Source organism: Rhodamnia argentea, chromosome 2 (genome assembly GCF_020921035.1).
Source record: "Rhodamnia argentea isolate NSW1041297 chromosome 2, ASM2092103v1, whole genome shotgun sequence".
Lineage (NCBI taxonomy): Eukaryota > Viridiplantae > Streptophyta > Magnoliopsida > Myrtales > Myrtaceae > Rhodamnia > Rhodamnia argentea.
Window position 1 is genome coordinate 26,080,975 of NC_063151.1, and position 20,717 is coordinate 26,101,691.

The 20,717-nt window shown below is 38.1% G+C and overlaps 2 protein-coding genes across 4 annotated transcripts; one reads left to right on the forward strand and one right to left on the reverse strand.

Annotated features, from left to right (window-relative positions):
* Positions 1–933: 933 nt before the first annotated feature.
* Positions 934–14,227, forward strand: LOC115737558 (regulator of telomere elongation helicase 1 homolog). 3 transcript variants are annotated; one of them, XR_004015035.2, is made up of 23 exons: positions 934–1,123; positions 1,955–2,199; positions 2,551–2,699; positions 3,177–3,258; positions 3,380–3,527; positions 3,733–3,889; positions 4,078–4,361; positions 4,507–4,552; positions 4,720–4,861; positions 4,945–5,099; positions 5,665–5,756; positions 5,836–5,943; positions 6,033–6,101; positions 7,692–7,778; positions 8,342–8,398; positions 8,475–8,590; positions 9,393–9,450; positions 9,516–9,621; positions 10,010–10,056; positions 10,162–10,755; positions 11,992–12,137; positions 13,093–13,198; positions 13,664–14,227. XR_004015035.2 is itself a non-coding variant. In XM_048273726.1 (23 exons), the coding sequence occupies exons 1-22, from the start codon at positions 1,022–1,024 to the stop codon at positions 13,195–13,197; spliced, it is 3,072 nt and encodes a 1,023-aa protein (XP_048129683.1). In that variant the 5' UTR covers positions 934–1,021; the 3' UTR covers positions 13,198–13,205; positions 13,660–14,227. The 3 variants fall into 3 exon arrangements, 2 of the variants coding, with proteins under 2 accessions (XP_048129683.1, XP_030525595.1); XM_048273726.1 differs by having other exon boundaries at positions 13,116–13,205; positions 13,660–14,227; XM_030669735.2 differs by having other exon boundaries at positions 13,116–13,198.
* A 605-nt stretch (positions 14,228–14,832) lies between these two features.
* LOC115737501 (transcription repressor OFP14) lies at positions 14,833–16,124 on the reverse strand. The gene has a single exon (XM_030669655.2). The coding sequence runs from the start codon at positions 16,114–16,116 to the stop codon at positions 15,190–15,192; it is 927 nt and encodes a 308-aa protein (XP_030525515.2). The 5' UTR covers positions 16,117–16,124; the 3' UTR covers positions 14,833–15,189.
* Between the last annotated feature and the right edge of the window lie 4,593 nt (positions 16,125–20,717).

Here is a 20,717-nt window from a genome sequence, read left to right on the forward strand (position 1 = left end):
CAAGCTAGCTAATGGTTTTTATAAAGACATTAACTAGAAAAACTGTAATACAATAACTTTCTCGAGCTATGACCTTTATACATTGAAAGATAAATCCTATATACAAAGAAAATAAAATGAATTAGTCAATTTTGGAAGCCCTCTCTGACAAAAAAAAAAAAAGGAAGCTCTCGCTACACTTGCTGATAATATAATACTTGCTTGATTGGTCTTGATTTGATTGAGAGCAATTTTTAGATTGCTTTGCTGTTGACATATATTTTCCCAATACTGATTTGGCTTTCAATTCGATACGTTTGAACAGTGGACAAAAAAAGATACATGTGAATTATCTATGTAAGATATTGAACTTAAAGAAAGATATAATAACCCACATCATCAATAGCAGGGGTAATGAAATTTTCAAATTGAACAAATTATTATATTATAATTCGAGTTGAACATCTTACGTGGATAAACCATGCGCAATATTATTTATTTCGCCATTCAAAATAACTAGGTTGGAAGCTAAATTAGCAAGTCCCCTAAATTAACTTCAATTAATTGAAGGACGACATTAAATATCTTCACATGACTTCATGACATTGCATATCACACTAAAGTTTAGGGATCAAATTGAATAAATTAAAAGTTTAAATATGACATTACACATTGGGCCAAAATTTAAAAACCGTTTTATGACATAAATGAAATAGGCGTGAACCATTTCTACCTAGATTTTAATCAAAATTTAAGGATATGATTGGGAAAAATTGCATAAGGAATTTTACCCATATTCTTTTAACACTATGAGCAGGACCAAACCATCTCAATCCTTCAATAGCCCAATGGTACAGGCCCAAGCCCAATCTAGTGCAGATATGGCGGGAAAATCTCCCATTCGCAATAGCCCCTGCACCGCCATCATTTTTTTTGTTTGTTTTTTCTAGGGTTCATTCGTTCATCGCTCCAAATCAGTCGGAAAGATCAAAGTTCACCGAAACTCCGAGGGAGATCGAGCTCCTGGAGAATCAAAACCGAAATGCCGACATACCAAATAAGGGGAATCGACGTGGATTTCCCTTTCGATGCCTATGATTGCCAGCTCGTTTACATGGAAAAAGTCATCCAAGCTCTCCAAGAAGTGAGTTGTGGAAATTGTTGCTTTCGTTGCGTGCCACATAGATTGTCCTTACCAAGTGCATGCTTACGTAGCTTTGTTTGGTTGCATATAGTTGATTCGAACGGACACTGGCATTGTTTTCTGGAGTTGTGTTTTATGGTAATTTTGTCACTATGTTGTGTAGTAAGCCGACACTGTTCATAAAGTTCACATGACATATCAGATACGATCAGTTGATGTTGTGATTTCTATCAGACGAGAAAAGCTTTTGATGTCTCTTCAAGTTTGGTTTTCGGCATTAGACTAAATTGACATGTTTTAGATTTGAGAAAATATTTTGGTATGACAGATCACTCTGGCCTCCGGGGGAGTATTGTAACTGCTACTAAGGTTTATGCTCTTAGCTGGGGCGTTCCTCCATATCTTTTGCTATTTCCTTCTTCTCTACTTGCTTGCTTATTTTGGTTGCATCCCACAATCTTTAGTTTGGATTTAGATGTTTCACAGTGATTTGGATGGTATAATTGCATTTTGCATGTTTGGTACCTTACGGAATCTGTAAAAAGGTGGCAAGAATTATCTTTTTGTTCATTCATATTGAACAACTTAAATGAACTTTTCTCTGACCACTGCAAAAACATCCATGCTCTTGCATCTTTAGCTGAATGTATGAGAACAGTATCAGTAATGCCTCGGGACGACATCGGGGGACTTAGAAAAATTGAATGCAGCTCACTGAATTTTGTAGTTCTTGCTAATACTATTGTGAAAGGGTATTTCCCTTCTTCAATCTTTCATAACGAAGTCAACTCAGCTTGTTCATCGTGATCTGTGGATTTTATGAGTTTATAGCGGTGTAATGCTCTATTGGAGAGTCCTACTGGGACCGGAAAGACATTATGCCTTCTTTGTGCTACTTTGGCGTGGAGGAAGAGCTTGGGAGGCTTCTCAACTGGTTCTGCTAAGAGGGACATAAGTAGTCAGCCAGACTCACAGTCTAATTCCAATGTAAATAATTTTCCGACCATAGTGTACACTTCGCGCACTCATAGTCAGCTGCGCCAAGTGATTCAAGAACTGAAAAGAAGCAACTACAGGTCAGAACTTTTTTGTTTCACCTCTACGGTTTTTCTCTTATGCAGTCTGTATTTATTTATTTGCATATCAGTTCCTCTATGAGACTGTTATCTGGCTTAAATAGCTCCTGGCATTGGTGAATCTACGGTCTTGTCATCATTAGTGTTGGTTTGGCCCATATGCATTTATGCAGTATGCTAGTACATGCTGTATATCAATATTTCCTGTTGCACTGCAGTAGAAGCTGCCATAATTGTTAGATTTTTTCCCTAGCAAATACATACAGCCAATATTGTGTCTGGCTTCTTAGTATTTTATCCATGTCTTATGTTTAGCAAACTTGTTGAATTAGAAGTTTGTCCAATTTGCAGGCCTAAGATGGTGGTCTTAGGTTCTCGAGAGCAATTATGCATCCATGATGAGGTTAGTTTGCTTCGAGGAAGAGCTCAAAATAATGCCTGCCATTATATTTGCAGAAAGGGCGCAAAGCGTCGCTGCAAGCATTATTCTCTTGTCGCAGGTAAGTGGAGTGTTATTCTAGTTCTCCATAAGTATAGCTACTTAGCAGATGCATTTCTGCAGGTGGCAATATATCACATTCACCATATGTGTGTTTTGCAGTTTATTTATACTCTTGGTCTTCTAGTCACTTTAACTATAATAACGTGAAGTAAGTTTTTCATCTCACAAAATAATCTCAATGTGTGTTGGTAGTTTCTCCTTTAAAAACTTTAGTACATTGACATTCATTAGATGCTATCAGATATGAAAACTTTACTGGTTTTTCCTTGACATATCAAAATGGAGAATATTTAGCATTAGTTTGTTATTCTATTCTGGTTTAACTATTTAGTAGCTGTCTCCTTTACTTTAATGTATTACCAACTGTCCACGCTGTTATGCTAGCAATTTTATTGGTTTTTATCTTGTAACATACTCAAAATCTGGCTTCATACAATTGGATCTAACTTTTGTGCATCTCCATGCTTTTTGTAAGACTATTTGAAGCACAATCCATTGCTTGGAGACGATCCCATCGACATAGAGGATTTGGTTTCTATTGGAAGAAAATCTGGGCCGTAGGTTCTCTTCTTTCGATCATTCTGATTTTGATAGTTTTTCCTGGTTTTGGAATGCTAATATTTTGGCTGCACTATGGACCTTTTTGCTTGTTAAATCGTTTATTCAAACTTGCTGTAGGTGTCCTTACTATATATCAAGAGAGCTCCGCAGGGCTGTTGATATTCTTTTCGCCCCCTACAATTATCTTATTGATCAAAGCTACAGGAAGTCGTTGTCCCTTGACTGGAACAATAGTATACTCATTTTTGATGAGGCACACAACTTGGTGAGTAAAGGAAACTTTAAATTTGTCCCTGCGAAGCTTGATTATTTGTCTTCAGACTAGGATAGATTTACTTCCAGCGTCTGTTTTGATTCTCTCCTTCCCAGTTTCAGAGCTTAAATATTTGGGGAAACTAGAAATCTGCTCTTATTGCTGCTCTATAACTTCAGCTTAGCTTATTCACATCCATAAGACCAACAAAATGCAGGAAAGCTTGTGTGCAGATGCTGCCTCATTTGATCTACCTTCTGGCCTTCTGACGGCTTGCATTTCTGAAGCCAAAAATTGTGTTGATCTCTCCGTTGATAGAAGAGATAAATCAAGTGATAAGTCTCGTAACCCGGACAATTTTGCTATTCTTAGAGGTGCAATATCTTGGTAAACTTCAGATACTAATACTTTTATACTTTATCTATTCTTGATGGAGGGCTTCTGTGGTAGCTTTTGTTCCAAACATATTGTAAAAGACGGTGTGAGTATTATAGCATATGCAAGCTGCATTACTGTATTCTTCTCTCTGAAGCAAGCTTACATAATAATTCTCATCCTGCAGCATTACTTCTGAAGCTCGAAAAGAGAATTGCTGAATTACCTGTTGAATCCAAGGAATTTGGTTTTACGAAACCTGGACCTTACATCTATGAATTATTTTCTGGACTAAACATTACTCATGAAACTGCCTCTATGCTCATTGGAATAATTGAGGAGGCTTCTGTGCTTCTCGAGGAATCCAAGGAATTGGAAGCAAAGGGTGGCATTTGCAGGCTTGAAACTATGGGCGAAATTCTTAAGCTGATCTTCAGAGAAAAGGAAAATGCTCATGCAAATTTTTATCGCGTAAGAGGCTTATGAATTTTAAGCTTATCATTTGATAGTCAAATGTGCATCCCTGCCAAGATCAACATTGGCTGTTAGTTTTATTTTTTTTATAACTAATTGACATTTTCTAATTTCAACTCTTTTACTTCTTACTTGCTTTTAGCTTCATGTGCGGGAAGTTGACGCCTATCCTTCAGATGATTTAAAAGGTAACTTAGAAAGTTTCGATGCTTGAGTGAATTAATTATTCTTTTGTGCCTGTTCATATACAGTTGAATAGATGGCCATCCAACAACCACCCGTTTAGCGATACGTGTATAGATGCCAATAGTATGATTACACCAGCAGAATCTGTCTATCTCTTTTGGTTGTGCAGGCAAGACATCGAGGACTCTCAGCTGGTGGTGTTTCAATCCTGGATTAGCTATGGAAGAGTTTTCAAAGATCAGAGTTGGTTCTATTATATTGACCTCTGGCACATTATCTCCCATGGATTCATTTGCTCAAGAACTTAATCTGTGAGTAACTTAATGGTGAAGTTTTATTTTCTTGTTTTTTACTGTCAATATTGCTGAAAAGTGAACACTGTTGGATGACTTAGAGATTTTCCCGTGCGGCTGGAAAATCCTCATGTGATATCTTCGAATCAGATATGGGCTGGAGTGGTATCAGCTGGTCCATCTGGCTGCTTATTTAATTCCTCTTATCGAAATCGGGATTCCTTAGAATACAAGCAAGAGCTTGGTAATGCTATTGGTAAGTCTGATTACCGCTGTTAAGCACTCATTCTCAAGTTAATTAGTTTATGGTGCGATTGTACTTTGGTACTGATGACTTTGCCACTCAATTTTGTTGATGGGAACTCTGATGATTTCTTTTAGTTTAGTCTCTTGTTATTGTTTAAAGGCAATTGCGGAGCCTAGCACTTGATAGTGTCTTATAATGTGGTTATTTTAGTCCTCAAAGCCCTTATTCCTGTTCTGATTTATCAAGATAGATATCCTGTACTACAGTTGAACTTAATATGCTAGTTATTATTTCATCTATTAGCCCAAAAGTTATAAATTCCCAATTTATGAAGATGTGTTATGACATTTTATTTTCTGCTATGCAATCCATGTCTATCCATGTTTTTGCCGATGCCTTTACTTGTATGGAATGTTGTGGTCCAATTGAAAATTTGGTAAACCATCTCTGTGGTTGGTTATTTCAAAATTTATATGTTTCATTCATTAGGTTGTGATGTTTCTTTGATAAAGAAGTCTCGTATTATAAAAACATGGTTTGAGACCAATTGTAATACTTGATCTTTATTTCGCAGTCAATTTCGCTCGAATAGTGCCGGATGGACTGCTTGTTTTTTTCCCTTCTTACTACATTTTGGATCAATGTATTCAGTGCTGGAAGAATATGGTGAGACATTCATCATGACTTGTATATAATTGAGATTCTTATACTTTTGATTCCAATAAATTCTCTTTGTTTGTAATAGGCTCATCCAAATTCAATGGACTCTAACACCATATGGGAAAGGATTTGTAAGCATAAAAAGCCTGTTGTGGAACCTCGACAGTCGTCACTCTTTTCTTTAGCAATTGAGGTCATCATTATTGCAAGTTTAATAAAAAATTCCACTATTCCTGCAGATGTGCAAGATCATAGCATGACCTTATTTCATTCTTTTGACAGGACTACATGTCTAAGCTCAATGATACCTCAAACTCAGGTGCAATATTCTTTGCAGTTTGTCGTGGCAAGGTATATCTTCTTTCATGGACATGATTGTCACAAGTTTCCAAAGACATTGCATCATGTATCGACTTTTTTAAAAGGTTTGATAATGCCGTGATTTGCACAGAACAACACTGGCTATCTGGGGATTCTCAGCCTGTAATATTCTAAACTTGTCATGTCATTGAACTGTCTTCAATTTATCAATCCTGCTCTTTCATTTTCTATTCCTTTGAGCTTTTAGATGGGGTATGTTTAGGATAAGCATAGGGCTTGTCTCTCTGGATGAACAAAAAAGTATTGACCCTTAAGTGGAGCTTTCTTTGTATGTGAAATCAAATTTATTACTTGGCATCAGCAAGTAGCATACTTAGAAGCGTGTAAAGTTAATTATGATTCCATATTTAATCAATCCTAAACTAGTTGTCTCGTCCCTAGTGTCTTTGCCATCCATAATATTCTCGCAAGAATAAAAAGCAAATTGCAGACATTCTTCATGCAAACATTATCCTTTATTTTGCTTGCTTCAAATGTTAATTTTTCATTTTTGAGCCAAAGCACTTAATTTTGCTCGCTTCAATTGTTAATTAATATGTACTGTCGATTAGTTACATCTTGTGTTTGGAGGTCTCGGACTCTGTCAATTTTGTCAAGTTATAACTTGAAATATTATGAATTAATCTGACTTCTATACAGCATCGGTTCACTGATTATCTTTGGATAACATATGGTTTGGGACCTGAACCATGCCATGGATTATACATGATTTCAACTTCAATATATATAATATGTTTTAATCTTCGACTTTCATTGGTATGTTTAGCAGATGTTTAGCAGATGTTATTAACCTAATATTATACATGTGATGCTATCTTCAATGGATATTTATACAGCCAGATATGTTGTATGTCAAGAAATTCTCGTATTATTTTGTATGATACAATGATTTAGTCACCACATACCAGTTAAAAATAGGCATACTCTTCACGTAACCATCTACAGGTAGGAAATGTGTCAACAGGACGACATGATCTTGTCCTTTTAGTATGATAACTTCATTTGAGTATATCTATGAAAGGAGAATCCAGAAGAATTAACTGACACTGATTATGTTCTTGAATAGACATGATAAGGGTAGTTAATGGGTAAAAGTTTTGAATTGCCCTTCTGTGGCAAAAGTAGTGTCCACAGGTACTTATTAAGCTACAGAAGTTGGATGCCTATCCAGTTCAACCTCTCTATCCTCTTTGATTTCAGATGGTTAAAACTGGGACTGATATTGTTTCCCTGGAAAAGGTCAACTAGGAGAACTTTACCATTATGGAAACATTCCGTACATGTGACTAACTTCCAATTCCTCATTTGTGTATTTCAAAAGTGACGAATAAGCAGGCACAAAAACTGTTGGTCTCTTAGTATCTTGTCATCCTCAAATCGCAACATTATGCTTACAGTTGTTTGCATTGGCATTTCTATTTTACTTTATGAAGTTCTCTCCTGCTCTGCTGTACATCCTGGTTACTGTTTGATACTTTAAAAGATTTTAGATTGAATATTAACATTACATCTTTGACTCTCCTGAATGTAATCTAGTATAGCACTTCCATAATTTTTCAGGTAAGCGAAGGATTAGATTTTGCAGACAGTGCTGGCAGAGCTGTTGTAGTCACAGGCTTGCCATTTGCCACTAGGACTGATCCAAAGGTTTCATTGTGCTGGCCTCTAGTTTAACTTCTTTCGTGAAGATTTGCTATGAGTGCTTATTTGCACAAAAATTAAAGAAAGTAATTGGCTGTCTTTCTTTAGTAAATGGGACCAAAAGAACCTTATGAACCATACTGCGGTGATTTTTTTCTTTTGTCTCTCCTTTCTTTCGTGTAATCTATTTTTTGGTTGTTTAAATTTTAGCAAGAATTGATGTTTACCACTATATAGTCCATGTATTTCCAGTAGCATCATCATAATATGCATATACACCCAAAAATTGTAGAAAATGGGCAACCTTGATGAGCAAGATAAATAAATGGCATGTTGGTCCTATGTAGGGTGTAATATATTAGTTTGTGGAGAGGGTTCTCTTGATTCTAACTTATTAGACAAAGAATATCTAAAGGGTCAATTTGTAGTTTGTCAGATGTTATCTGGTTGTGTTTGAAAGTATTCCTAGAGGCCATCGTCAATGGTTTTCCTCCTTTTGTTCTGTGAACTCCTTTTGCAAAATTTAAATGTGGGGTCCCACTTTCTCATCTGATAGAGCAGTTTGACAGGTTCGTTTGAAACGTGAGTACTTGGATGAGTTGGCACGCTTGCAGAAGGAAAGGAGGGTACGTCTTTGATGCTGGGTTAAAAGTTTTCTGTTGACATATGTTTGCTTTCTTCAATTAAATTTTGCACTCGCAGATTCTAACTGGAGATGAATGGTATAACCAACAAGCATCACGAGCTGTGAATCAGGCTGTAGGACGTGTTATTCGTCATCGTGATGATTATGGAGCAATAATCATGTTGGATGAAAGGTTATCATTCGTTCTTGTCTCATGAATCTCATCTAAAACCCTGAGAAGATGTCCTGGTATCGCATTTACAAAAGCATGTCTTGAATAGAGTATATTTACATGCCTATAGCTTCATTTTCTTGAATAAATTCAAATTCAAATTCGCATATTGCAAGCATGTTATGAAGATCAGGAAGTTCTAGCATTTAAAGCTTTCCAAGCTTGCTTGTTGATGGCCTGGCACATGCTTCTGCAAATTGGGCATACAAATTATGTATCTAGGGAGTTCTCCCCTTTTATGTGCCCTTTGGTGTCTTTCTACAGACAAATTTGTTCTTTCAGTGTGGGGCGCAGGTGAAAATGTACTTAGGCAGTTGTGAAATTGTTGCTGCAGAGTGCCCCAAGCATCATAACTTGCACCTGATGCAAAATTTTGTGACTGCTTATAAAGCTATTTTATTCTACATAGACTAGCAGGAGGGCACACACAGAGGTGCACAAAAAAGAAAAGGGAAGTAGGTTGAAAGCGGATTTAGAAAAGGGAGGGGGGGGAGAGACTTGTTAGAGAGCTAAGAGGAGGGTAGCAGATGAAATATTCCAAACAAAATGGATAAATGAAACTGCCCATGTAGTTTTAAATAGATAGCGTAATAAATCACGGTGTTTCTCACTGTCAGAAATTCAAACATCGCTTATGGACTTATATCTTCATACCTTGTAGTTCCTGTTCTCCTTAAGCATGCTGTTACTTTAATAACCACTTGTAACCAGTTCAACGTGGATACTTTCAGTCTTTAATCTTTTCATCTTGCAACTCGTACAGATTTGCACATGTGAACCGTCAGTCCCAAGTATCACTTTGGATACAGCCTCATATTAAGGTAAATCTAGTGCCTCACAACTTCTTACAGTTCTCTGTCTCTATGACTAATCGCTGTTATTGCAGTGTTACTCTAAGTTTGGGGAAGTAGTTTATCATTTGACCCGTTTTTTCCGAGATGGAGGGAATCGTGTCCCTGCAAAGCCAAAGATATTGCAACATAAAGACAGTGGTAAGCTCTGAGCTTTCTCAAATAGTATAAAATCTATGTTTCAGATATTGATCAATTTCTCTAACTGCATTTTTCTGAGCTATTAATCCATCAAATGCTGATAAGTTTGGATCCTCCTCTGTGCTTGATATTGTAAAATTACCGCTTGATAAATATGTTTTCTTCATATCCACTTGATGTGAACCTACCATTGGTCCATTTATTTTATCCTTTTTATGACATCCTTTTATCCAACTGGAGAGACACCAGATTTACCTTATTATGAGGCTGATAAAGAATCCTTTCAATGTCGCTGATATGAATTTGCATGACGATAATAGTATACCCTGCCTGATAAATTTGCTTTATGTTGATGTTGCAATAAATGTATAAATGATACTGTATGCAGGAGATACAAAAACTGCGGAGCCTATACCCATTTGTCAAACTCCTCCGGTAAACCTTTTGTCCATTTTCTCTAGGTTTGAATTGCACTTACCTGTGAACTTGTGCCCCCGTCATTTCTATTTTTCAGTTGCTTGATAATGGTTGTCATTACAGGCTTCCCCAACAGATGACGGTGGCATCGTACATCCGATATCTTTAGATTGTGAAATGAAAAGAACCACCAACTCATGCCAGTTGAGAGAAGTTATTCCTGCCAATCGCTCATCTTTTACATTGTCGAAAAAGTTACTGGGATCAATGGGGAGTTCTTCAGGGAGTTATACCGGTGAGGGACAAAAGTTACTAATGTCAGGGAAGGGCAATATGCAGCAGAAAAATGAAATAGTAGATTTAACTGCTGATTCCCTAGCTGATGAGAAACTATATAAAGGACTAACAGCACCTTGCTTTACAAAGAAGCGCAAAATATCTCAACTAAAGGACTGTGTTATGCTTGATGCTGGAAATAGCGGTAAGTGTGCCAATGGTGCGAAATGTAAGCTATCAGAGTGCGAATGGGACAATTCATCTACTTATGATGGTAGGAGCAGAAAACAAGCCCAAGTTGGTTCAATTTCTCTTCCTCAATATGATGAGACTATTTCAAGTTTCGACGCTAATTCTCTCTCAGAGGGACACAAAGGTGTGCAAAATGCTACTGCACCTGGCAAAGATGAGGAAGATAAAGGATCTGCTTTTCTGTTGCAGGTACAGAACTCCAAAGCACCAGAAATGGAGTTGGTGTATATTTGTTTTGTTTCCTTATCAGGTCAACTCAGTTATAAAGGATCATGACTGCTTTGTCAATTTCCTATGTGGCCACCATATATGTCCGCATGTTCAATTAAAATCCAATGACGGTAGTTTTGGTTTACTGTCTACAAATATCCAGTAAGAATGCCTACAAAGTTCAAACTAGGGTACTGCGTCCTTTCCCTGTCAAATAGGAAAATTCATCAAGGCTCTACAAAGTTGCTTTCCATGATGGTTTTGTGGTATGGTATGCAAAATCTAATTAATTGCAAGATGCTGCTGCAGCATAAATCTGAAGTTTGAGTTTCTCTGTGACCAAAAGCAGAAGTCGTTCCATTCGTGTTACAGTCATCAATCCTTTCAGAGCTCATTAAAATAAGACATTACCCTTGTGTATTTTCTGGAAACAAATCCGGGGGAAAAAACTCCTGTAAGTGTAAGTAAGTTTTGTTAGATAGTATGCTGAGAATGAACGCTTAGTGCTATTGTCAAATTCTTTCAATGCTGAGAATGACTTTGATGCTCCAATTTTTTAAAGACGGGGCACGAAAAAAATGTCCTTGATGTATCAATTTTGTTACTACGAGATCTGGGGGTGGATTTACTCTTTGAGAATGTCTTCTTGGTGATTTGCTTCTCTGATATCTATGAATGGACTGTCAAGTAGGGTTGATATCTATGAAAAAAGCACCGGGCAGTTTCCAGCTTGTGGAACCGGCCCACCCGGTCCTGGAATCGATGATTTCTTCTTCTTCTTTTTTCTTCTATTCCCTACAAGTGGGAGTTTCCCGACATGAAAGAGAAAAATAATTCACTAATTAGGGTTTTCTTCAGGATAATAAATAGAAAAAATTAAGAAATCTTGGCTTATCCGTCGGTCCGGTTCCTCACATGGAACTGGGATCCAGACCAGTCCCGCCGGGAACCACTCAAAACCAGCCGGTTCAGTACGATCTGGTCCAGTTCCTGGGTAGGACCAGTTCCCCGGTTGGACTGGACCGATGCACACTCCCTTGCTGTCCGGACTGGTGCACACCCCCCTACTGTCAAGTTGATGTGTGGGGCTTGTCAATGCATTGCAGTCTTTTCAGATATCCTGAGCTTGTTGGTGTTCCTTTTTCAATTTTTGCTAATTGAAATGCCTGGCTTCAACTTTTTGCGATTGTTGCCATTAAAATCTCTTTTACCCAGGTTCAGGAGAAACTTAGTGCTTCAGAATATAAAGATTTCATTGGGTTTATGAAGGCACTGAAGTCCAAAGCAATGAAAATAACTTACGTTCTTCAGTCGATTGCAAGACTATTCTCTGGACCAGAAAGGCTTCAGGTTTCTAAAAGGTAACGATTTGTGCACTGTTGGGTTTTAATACTATAGCTCAAATCATCATGTTACACTTGTCTGTGAAAGCAGATTGAACCGTTTGGTAGAACTAGGCACCTATGAAGGTCATCTGTCAAGTGTCAACTAATCTAAAAGTTCAAGCTATTAGATGAATGCATGGTCTGTTATGTAAATAATCCTATACTCTCCCTCATGCGTTGACTGAGATTTGATCTAATAATAAATGTGAAAATTTGATGAGAAGCGGGGCAAATGAGGAACCTAGAGAGATTTGACTACTAGACCTCCTGTTTTGATACGGCTTAAAATTTTGGGACCATTGTTAACTCATCTGAAACCTAAACTGTTAGATGATGGCTTGGTATAATATGTAGATGCTTTAACACATTCAGGTGTCTCCTCTTACCCCTTTTTAAGTCGTCTCATCCTTCACGCTTAATTTGTATTCACTGGCTCTTCTATCTGTCCTGTTAAACGGAAAACAAATAGCTGCATTTGGGTATATCTGCATAAGCATTTCAGTCATGTTGATGGGCAGTTGCTTGATTTTTTTGGAAATTTTTGGAATGACATTTGGGCAGTTGCTTCATTTATTATTGGGATACTTAACATTTGAAATACTATTGATGTGCCATAAATCTGTTTCATATTTGTAGCCTAGTGTCCCTCCACATCTGTTTCAAGTACATATCATCAAGCTACTGTACACTGGGCTGTTTCTAGTCTGCCAGTGTAATCCTTTTTTCCTCCATGGATGAAAATACGAATTTCGGTGTTACTCGAGGGATCTGTTTTCTATCTTAGTATACTATATACTTGCTGTGCAGTTCCTTTTCTTACTGGAATAAAAGTTTTAACTAACATCTGGTAGGGAAAGAAAAGGTCAGTTGCTTTTGCTAATAATAGCTAAAAGGTTCTATTTCTAATTTGAAAATGTATGTTTCTAGTCAGAACCTCATTGTCGCTTTTGACAGATTTAAGGATTTTATTCCTGTGAAGTATCACTCTCTGTATGAGAAGTATCTTGGAGCAAATGATGGCATCGCAGACTGTTGAAGTAAGGATTTGTTGAACTTTCTTATTGAGTTGCCTATTTTTGCATTCTCTTCAGTGATTTTCATAAGCTTTCTGTTCTTTATCCATGACAAAAATGAGAGGGTGTTCTAAGCCTACAAATATACTGGATATGGGGTTTAGAAACGAAGCATTCCATGTGGACTAGGTGGGATTCTGGCGACTAAGTTTTAACCCTCACGAATCACACTTATTTTTACTAAGTCTTGTGGTGTCAAATGCAAATGAAGCATTGTGGAAGATACTCACATGGTCCCCTACTTATCAGCCTTGAAGAGTCAAATTGGACTATCCATCTTCTCTTTTTTTCCCATCATTCCTTTGAAATGGAAAGGATAGGACATAACATGCTTGTGACTCTTTTTCCTTAGCGTTCAGTTATTATTTGTGCAGATCTTATGCATCTCAGGCACCAAAAGATGTAATGTTTGTTCCTTGTTCTTGCTAGGGAGAAGAGCATTGTTCCCTGCCCTTGGGTGGAGCCTAAATTACATGCAACTGCTGCATTATTTTATCGGAGAGAGATTGAAGGTTGAGGTTCAAGTCACGTCAATGACTGTATTACACACCCTGTCTTAGAAATATGCACAGTAGGCTTCCAGCTGAAGTTTCAGGCAGACTTGATGGTTGGTTGCTGGGGACATGAGGTTTCACCTGATGAACCTTGGACTGGACTAACGACCGATCGTAAGGCTATTCTTTTGATGGAGGACACATGCAAAAGCAATCCTAGAATATTCCAGCCCTGCCATGCCACATATTTTGGTTCAGTACAGATGGCATGAGCCAAGGATGCTGGAGATTTAAGCAAAGGGCTGCATGTCAATCGGCTGAAGTTCTGCAGTTTCATTTCGGTAGCAATTGTGTCAAAATGTTTTGGATGTTGAAGGTATCAGGCACTGCTATAACTTGGCCACTGAGAGAGTTCATTCTCTTCCAATGGAACCGTGTCTTCCATCGTAACTGTAATTTAACATGCTGCAAGTTTATCGTGAGTAGTCCCTTGTTTTCATGGTCCCGTATAGATGGAATTTTTATCAGTCTAGTGGAAATAGATGCTTTTCTAACCAGCTGTCATAATTTTCTCCCGACAGTTCATTAGTATTAGCTCGTGTTTGGGAGTTGTTCCTGGTGAGAATAATTGAACGCGTTGTTGTTAACTGATGGTTTCAACAGTCAAGATTTGCGTGCTGGGTAGGGTTGAGCGGCTTTAAGGTGGCCGCTACCTATCGGTCGGAATTGATTTTTAGTTTTTTGAACTTAAAGCCTACCCTGTGTATCCTAGAACATATCATATCGGTCTGACTCGGTTTCAAGGTCCACTCGGCAACAGTTTAATTCTTTTTTTTTTCTTTTTTTTTTTATTTCTTGAAATGACGAACTTTAGTAAAATAACCTTTTCTCTATAAGAAAATTAAGATTTCTCAATCCGGTTTGATTCCACACGTCTACAAGAAAATTAAAATTCCAAGTCTAGCTGGTTCCAAAAATTTGGAACCGAGTCAGAAAACCGGCCGGGTAATTTCTGCCCGGTACAAAAAGAAAAGCAAAAAGTACAAACAATTTTCTTATCCTTCCATCCAAATCAGAATACCGATATTCAAGGCAAATAGCAAAATACCATTCTAAATAAATCACATTTTGCGACACGCCTTTTCCGTCTTTGCAAGGCTACTAAGGTCTGGATATAATATATAGTGGATTAATTAGATCCACACACTATGGAACGTGCAAAGGCAATTTTTGGCAGAGCAATGGGGAACAACCCCCGGACAAAATCATCGCAACCATCTCCTAAATCTTACCGAAAACCAGAAACAGACAAAGCTCAAGACAATAAGCACATATTTTAACCTAAGATCCTTCTCCATACGAGTACATCGCATGTGATGAAGCCGTGGAATTCAACACCTATGGCCGGTTCCCCCAAAGTCATCTCCGCAAAATTTTAATTCGACTCGACCTAGATCGACGTTACACATCTCTCCTCCTGATTTTCTTCCTTCCCTCTTTGTCCCGCGACCTCGCCGGCGGAGTCCCGCCGCCGCGATCCCGACGCAAAATCACCATGAGATCCACGAAGGCGCTCAGTATGTACTTGTACGACTTCTTCTCGTTCAGATTCAGGTAGCAGAACAGGAGCTCCTCCATGAAGTCCCAATCCACCTTTGCATGGCCCTGGAGCCTAGCCTCCATCATTTCCTGCATGGAACGCTTGAAATCCTCGTACGGGCTCGTGGAATGCGTCAAGACGGCGATGCAATCGTCGGGGAGCTGGACTTTCGTCTCGTTCTCGCGGGAACTATCGGTGGTGACGTCGGTCGTGGTTGTAGTGGCGGTCGAGGAAGTCGCGTTGGTCGCGGTGGATGCGGAGCTAGAGGCCACGTCCTCCGACATGGTCAAGCTGCTCCGGGCTTCCTCCATTAGGGAGCTCGACGAGCCGGGGGCCACGAAGAACCGGTTCGACCCGCAGAGGTTCGCCGGCAGGCCGACGAACCTCGGCGACTCGAACAAAACCTGCTCGCCCCCGCCATGTTCCTTCCCGTCCTTTCCCTTGCCCTTCTCGCGCGACGTGGCAGCGACTCCTCCTCCTCCTCCTCTTCCTCCATCGTTGTCTTCGTCGTCTCGGAGATAGAGCGACTTGAAATTCTCGAAGAGGAAGCGGTCGACGTCGTCAAGAGTAGCCGCACCATCGTCGCCGTCGCTGCTACCGACTCCGTTCCTGCCCCGATCGATGGCGAACGACCGCGTCTTCGGGTGCTTGCACCGGGAGAGCACCCAGCTTCTGGAGGCCGAGAAGGACGATTTGTGAGGGAGTTGAACCGGAGGTGCGCCGTTGCCGTTAGGCTTCTTGATTCTGGAAAGGTAATCTTGGAGAGACCTTTGAAGGTTCTTAGTCATTTTTCTTCCCAGCTCTGGTTTTTTTTTTGGGGTGGAGCCTGAACTGAATCTCAAGAGATTGGGAGGGGTTGGTCCATAAATAAGCAAGAGCGCAACAAAATGTAACTTGTGCGTATAATTATACAAGTGCTGCTTGAAACATACGTCTTGAACGCGCTATTAAATAAGTGCATTAAGGGTGGTTTTAATTAACTAACTGTGGGAAACAAAATGGGGTCTAATCTAATCTGTATTTTCACCGCTTGGGTCATTTGTGATCTTGGAAGTAGGTTGATTAAATAGGCATTAATGTGTAACTGTTGCATTTGACAAAGGAATTATTTCGATACAGTTGGAGAAATTTGACTCTTTTTTTTTTTTTTGGTTGGGGGGGCGCAGAGGGGACTTTGGATTTTTGAGAATTTAGTTGATTACAGGTAACGTAAATGCTCATTACTACTGAAGTTTTCAGTTGAGAGTTGAGATTATGACTCGACAGTATTCATTAAAACTGCTACGCAACCCCTCTACCCCCCAAAAAAAAAAAAAAAAAAAAATTCGAGTGCAATTACACAAATCCATGCACGTTTGAAATGATTTGTAAAGGGATTCTCCTCTGTTTTCTGGCAAAACAACAGGACTAAAATTTATGTACGACGCTCGCTTTAGTATTAAAGTTTTTAGCCGATCACTCAAGTGACAAATCGAAAAAAACAAGATCACTTAAGTGTTAAATCGGAGAAATTCCAACCAAACCAATTGTGTGATTTTTTTTTAAATGAGCCCACGTGGCAAATCTTTTAGAAAATTCAATCCACATGAACTTCTAAACTTAAAAATAAGCTATTAAAAAATTAAATTAGATTTTAAAATATATATAAAAAAAAATTAGGGCTTGAACAACCCTTGCCACCCCACTCCTGCCGATAATGGCCAAAGTAAATAAGTCTTTGACATGGATGCCGGTCATCCTACAAAGTTGGCAAATGTAGCGCACTATAAGCATACTGAAAATCAATGATATCGGCGTCGATTGTCCTACGTAGCACCGCCGATATCGACATGAAAATTTTTAATTCTATTTATGATATTTTGAATTTTTTATTTTTTCTCTTTTCCGTATTTTCTTTTTTCATTGTGGTTGGCAAGGGTTGTTGGGCCCTTGCCTAGGTCTTAACAAGGCCATCATGGCCTTGCTTGCGACTGGGATGATTTGGGTGAGGTCCTCGCCGACCACAATAAAAAGGAAAAATAAGGAAAGGAGAAGAAAAAGAAATGAAAAAAGAAAATAAATAATTAAAATTTATATAAAGAATTCAAATAGATCAAAATATATTATTAAAAACTGAATACATCGGCACCGGCCATGTCACGAAGGACGATCGGCGTTGACGTCACCGATTTCCCGTTAAAATTTACTGGATTGACTAAATTGACAAATTGTGAAATGGGTTTATGACTCAATTGTTATAATTAAAAGGTTTATGACTGAATTGATAAAAGTAAAACAAGTTTAAGACCTTTTTGATAATTTTTTTTATTATTTTGCGGGTCCATTGTCGCGATCTAAAAATCGAAGATTCTAGGCTAATGGATTATCAAGTCAATTATTCAACTAACCTAACTCGGACTCTCCCGAGTCTATACCAAATTGCAACTTAATATGTAAAGATATTTGAATTAGAGTCGCCACTAATCATTTTTGGTAGGTCGATTAGAAATCTAAGTAAATTAGCGGGAGAACTAAATTACTTCTACGAACCGTAGATTCTAAGTCCGGAGACTTAATTACGCTAGATTACTCTAACGCCCTTTCGGTACCATTTTATTTTATGAAATTTTTTTGTCAGGCAACATTAATTGATTTTAACCTAAGTCACTAACAAAGGTTATCATGCGATTGCACAATCAATTAATTGAACATCCGGAAGTCAAGGTAATTGCAGAAAACATACACCAAGACAAATTGTTCTCACTTTTGAATTTTTACTTTTTAATGGGATAAAGACTAACCTATATGCAATGCATGAATTTAATCTAAGATGCAAATGAATTAAATTAAATGCAAGGAAATCCTAAGCATGCATATGAAATTAATTTAATTAACTACATGACTAACCTGGATGACATGCAATTAAATGAAATACAAATGATGTTACCGTCTAATTAAATTGACTACATGACTTACGAATTAATGGAAGACCTAAACATGCAAATTCTATATGATCTAGACCTAGCATGCAAATGACATATAAAGCTTATTTTATTTTTGTATTTTCTGATTAATGAATGAACCTAAATAAAAATATGCCTAAAGATAATTATCTTACATATTTTAGGGTTTAAGTTTGCCTAATCCCTAACATATTAAAGGTAAATTAGTTTAGACATGAAAATCTACTCAAAAATGCTGATTCTATCCTAGAATGCAAATCTAAATTAACTTATTCTAAAATTAAATTAAACGTGCAAATATCTACCTAGAATGCAATATCTTTTAGAATTTTAAATATCACGCAAGAGAATATTCATTCTAAATATATTATGCCAATCAAATCAATAAAGAAAGTGGATATCTCAACAGATTTTTGAAAACATTTTGTGAATATTTCCTTACTCGCGTGGCAAGTTGCGGATTAGGAAAAGATTCCTAATCAACTTTAAAAAAAAATATATCCACTTTCATGCAATGCAGTCATGAAACTTTCTAGGATAGGCAATATCACAAAAATATTTCATGAGCATCTTAAGACGCAAAATTCTTGGACTAGGCAAGTGAATATGCAATATTCGAGACAATATCAAACAAACGATTGGATGAACATAGTATATCAAGAGATAATTATTGCAACGAATCTCATCCGCATGTCAAATTTTGGCCGTGAACATGTGTATTACTGAAACCTCATCATGCTCACAAACTTTGATTTCTTTTCATCTAGTCCAATTTTCATGGTTATTATCCACGACATGATTCAGCCAAGTAGGTTGCATGTGTGCCAAAAATTCCAATTTTAGTTTAGGAAAAGTAAGTCCGACCTTGTCCTTTTTTAAGCGAACCATTTAAAACCGCCGAATAATTTAGCTTTTGAGGAAAGGATTTTCCACATCGAATTACATCAATTCTAAAAAATTATTCAAGCAACTCCATGATTAAAACGAACTCGTCCAAAGAGGAGGTCTGAACTTTCAACGGTGAATCATTAATTTCCGGCTTTGAGCATGAAAACGAACTTCTCTGATTTTTTTTTATCACCAATCAACGTTCCTTCAATCAAGATCATGCACGTATACACATGCTATCAGTTAAACAAATATAGATCAGTGATCAAAAGTCAAGAAAACTCACCTTTTCTGAGCAAACTCCCAGCAGCACACCTTTGACAGATTCACGTCCCAAAACAGCCACCGTTCAAGCTCGAATTGAGTCTAAACTTCAAGAGATTAGTGCTGGATCAGTAGCGCCGAAGAGGAGGTTGCTGGACGATGGAGAACAACGCCGGACGATGAGGTCGCATCATCGTGTGCGGAGGAGGCGGCTGGAGATGCAAGGACAAGGACAGTGGCGCGACCCGGGGCAACGTTGGAAAATCTACGAAAAAAGAACTCTCCCACGTCGCGGAGGGACTGGTCTACGTAGCTAGGACGTGGTGGACATGTCGAAGAATTGGATCACTTTCTTTTCTGACTTTCCCTCAGACTTCTCACTTTGAGGAGAAACTCTTCACACTTCACCTCGTGAAATCCCTTGATTGTGGGGATTCGGCAACCTTCTATAAACAACTGAGATTTTCCTGCCACGAAAGCAGTGTTCAACCGCGCCTAGAATGATTCCGTGGATTGCCCAGATCACTTTTTGATATCCCACAGTTTCAGATTTCTTCCAATTCCTTAGTGGAGATAGAGTGAGTCCAAGGGAAGCTTCGCGTTCCGTTTTTCTCTCTTCGGGAAATGCTTCTCTTCTATTCTCGTTGTGCCCACATTCTTTTCATTCCCCTATTATTTGATAATATCTTTTCTGTTCCCGAAAATCTTGCTTCTCCCCCCTTTCATTATCATCATTTTTTTTCAAAAATTCCACGCCCCAAAGGTCCCATTTTGTCGTGCAATCCTTCGTGATATTTGACCACATGGAGGATATCGGCTTGATTGATTTTCACATTCTTGCGAGCTTAATCCAAACTGAATTAATTTCATCCGATGTCGGTCCCACTCAAATGCAAATGTAAGTGCATGCTAAAATAAATTAATCTAAGTAATAACTATATAAAAATGATTTTAACATTTTTGCTAAGGACTAATGTTAATCCCTAATTTTTATGCCATAAATAAGAATTCAAAATTTAGGTGTCAATATCCATTAGTAAAATTTTAACGCACTCGAAAATTTACTGCTCAAGAGGGGTGGTAAATTCGTTATCTCACCGGTAAGTTACGATGAGACTAATTATAGATTACTAAAGCATTAGTGTAATCGATTATTATTCTTGAATTGACTTGTCATCATAGGAAGTACAAGAATCTACTATTCACAACTAGATTTTGAAGAACGTAAATAGTAACTTCGTTAATACGTTGCTGATAAATATTGGGTCCACCTGTAAAATTAGAGCAACGGGTAG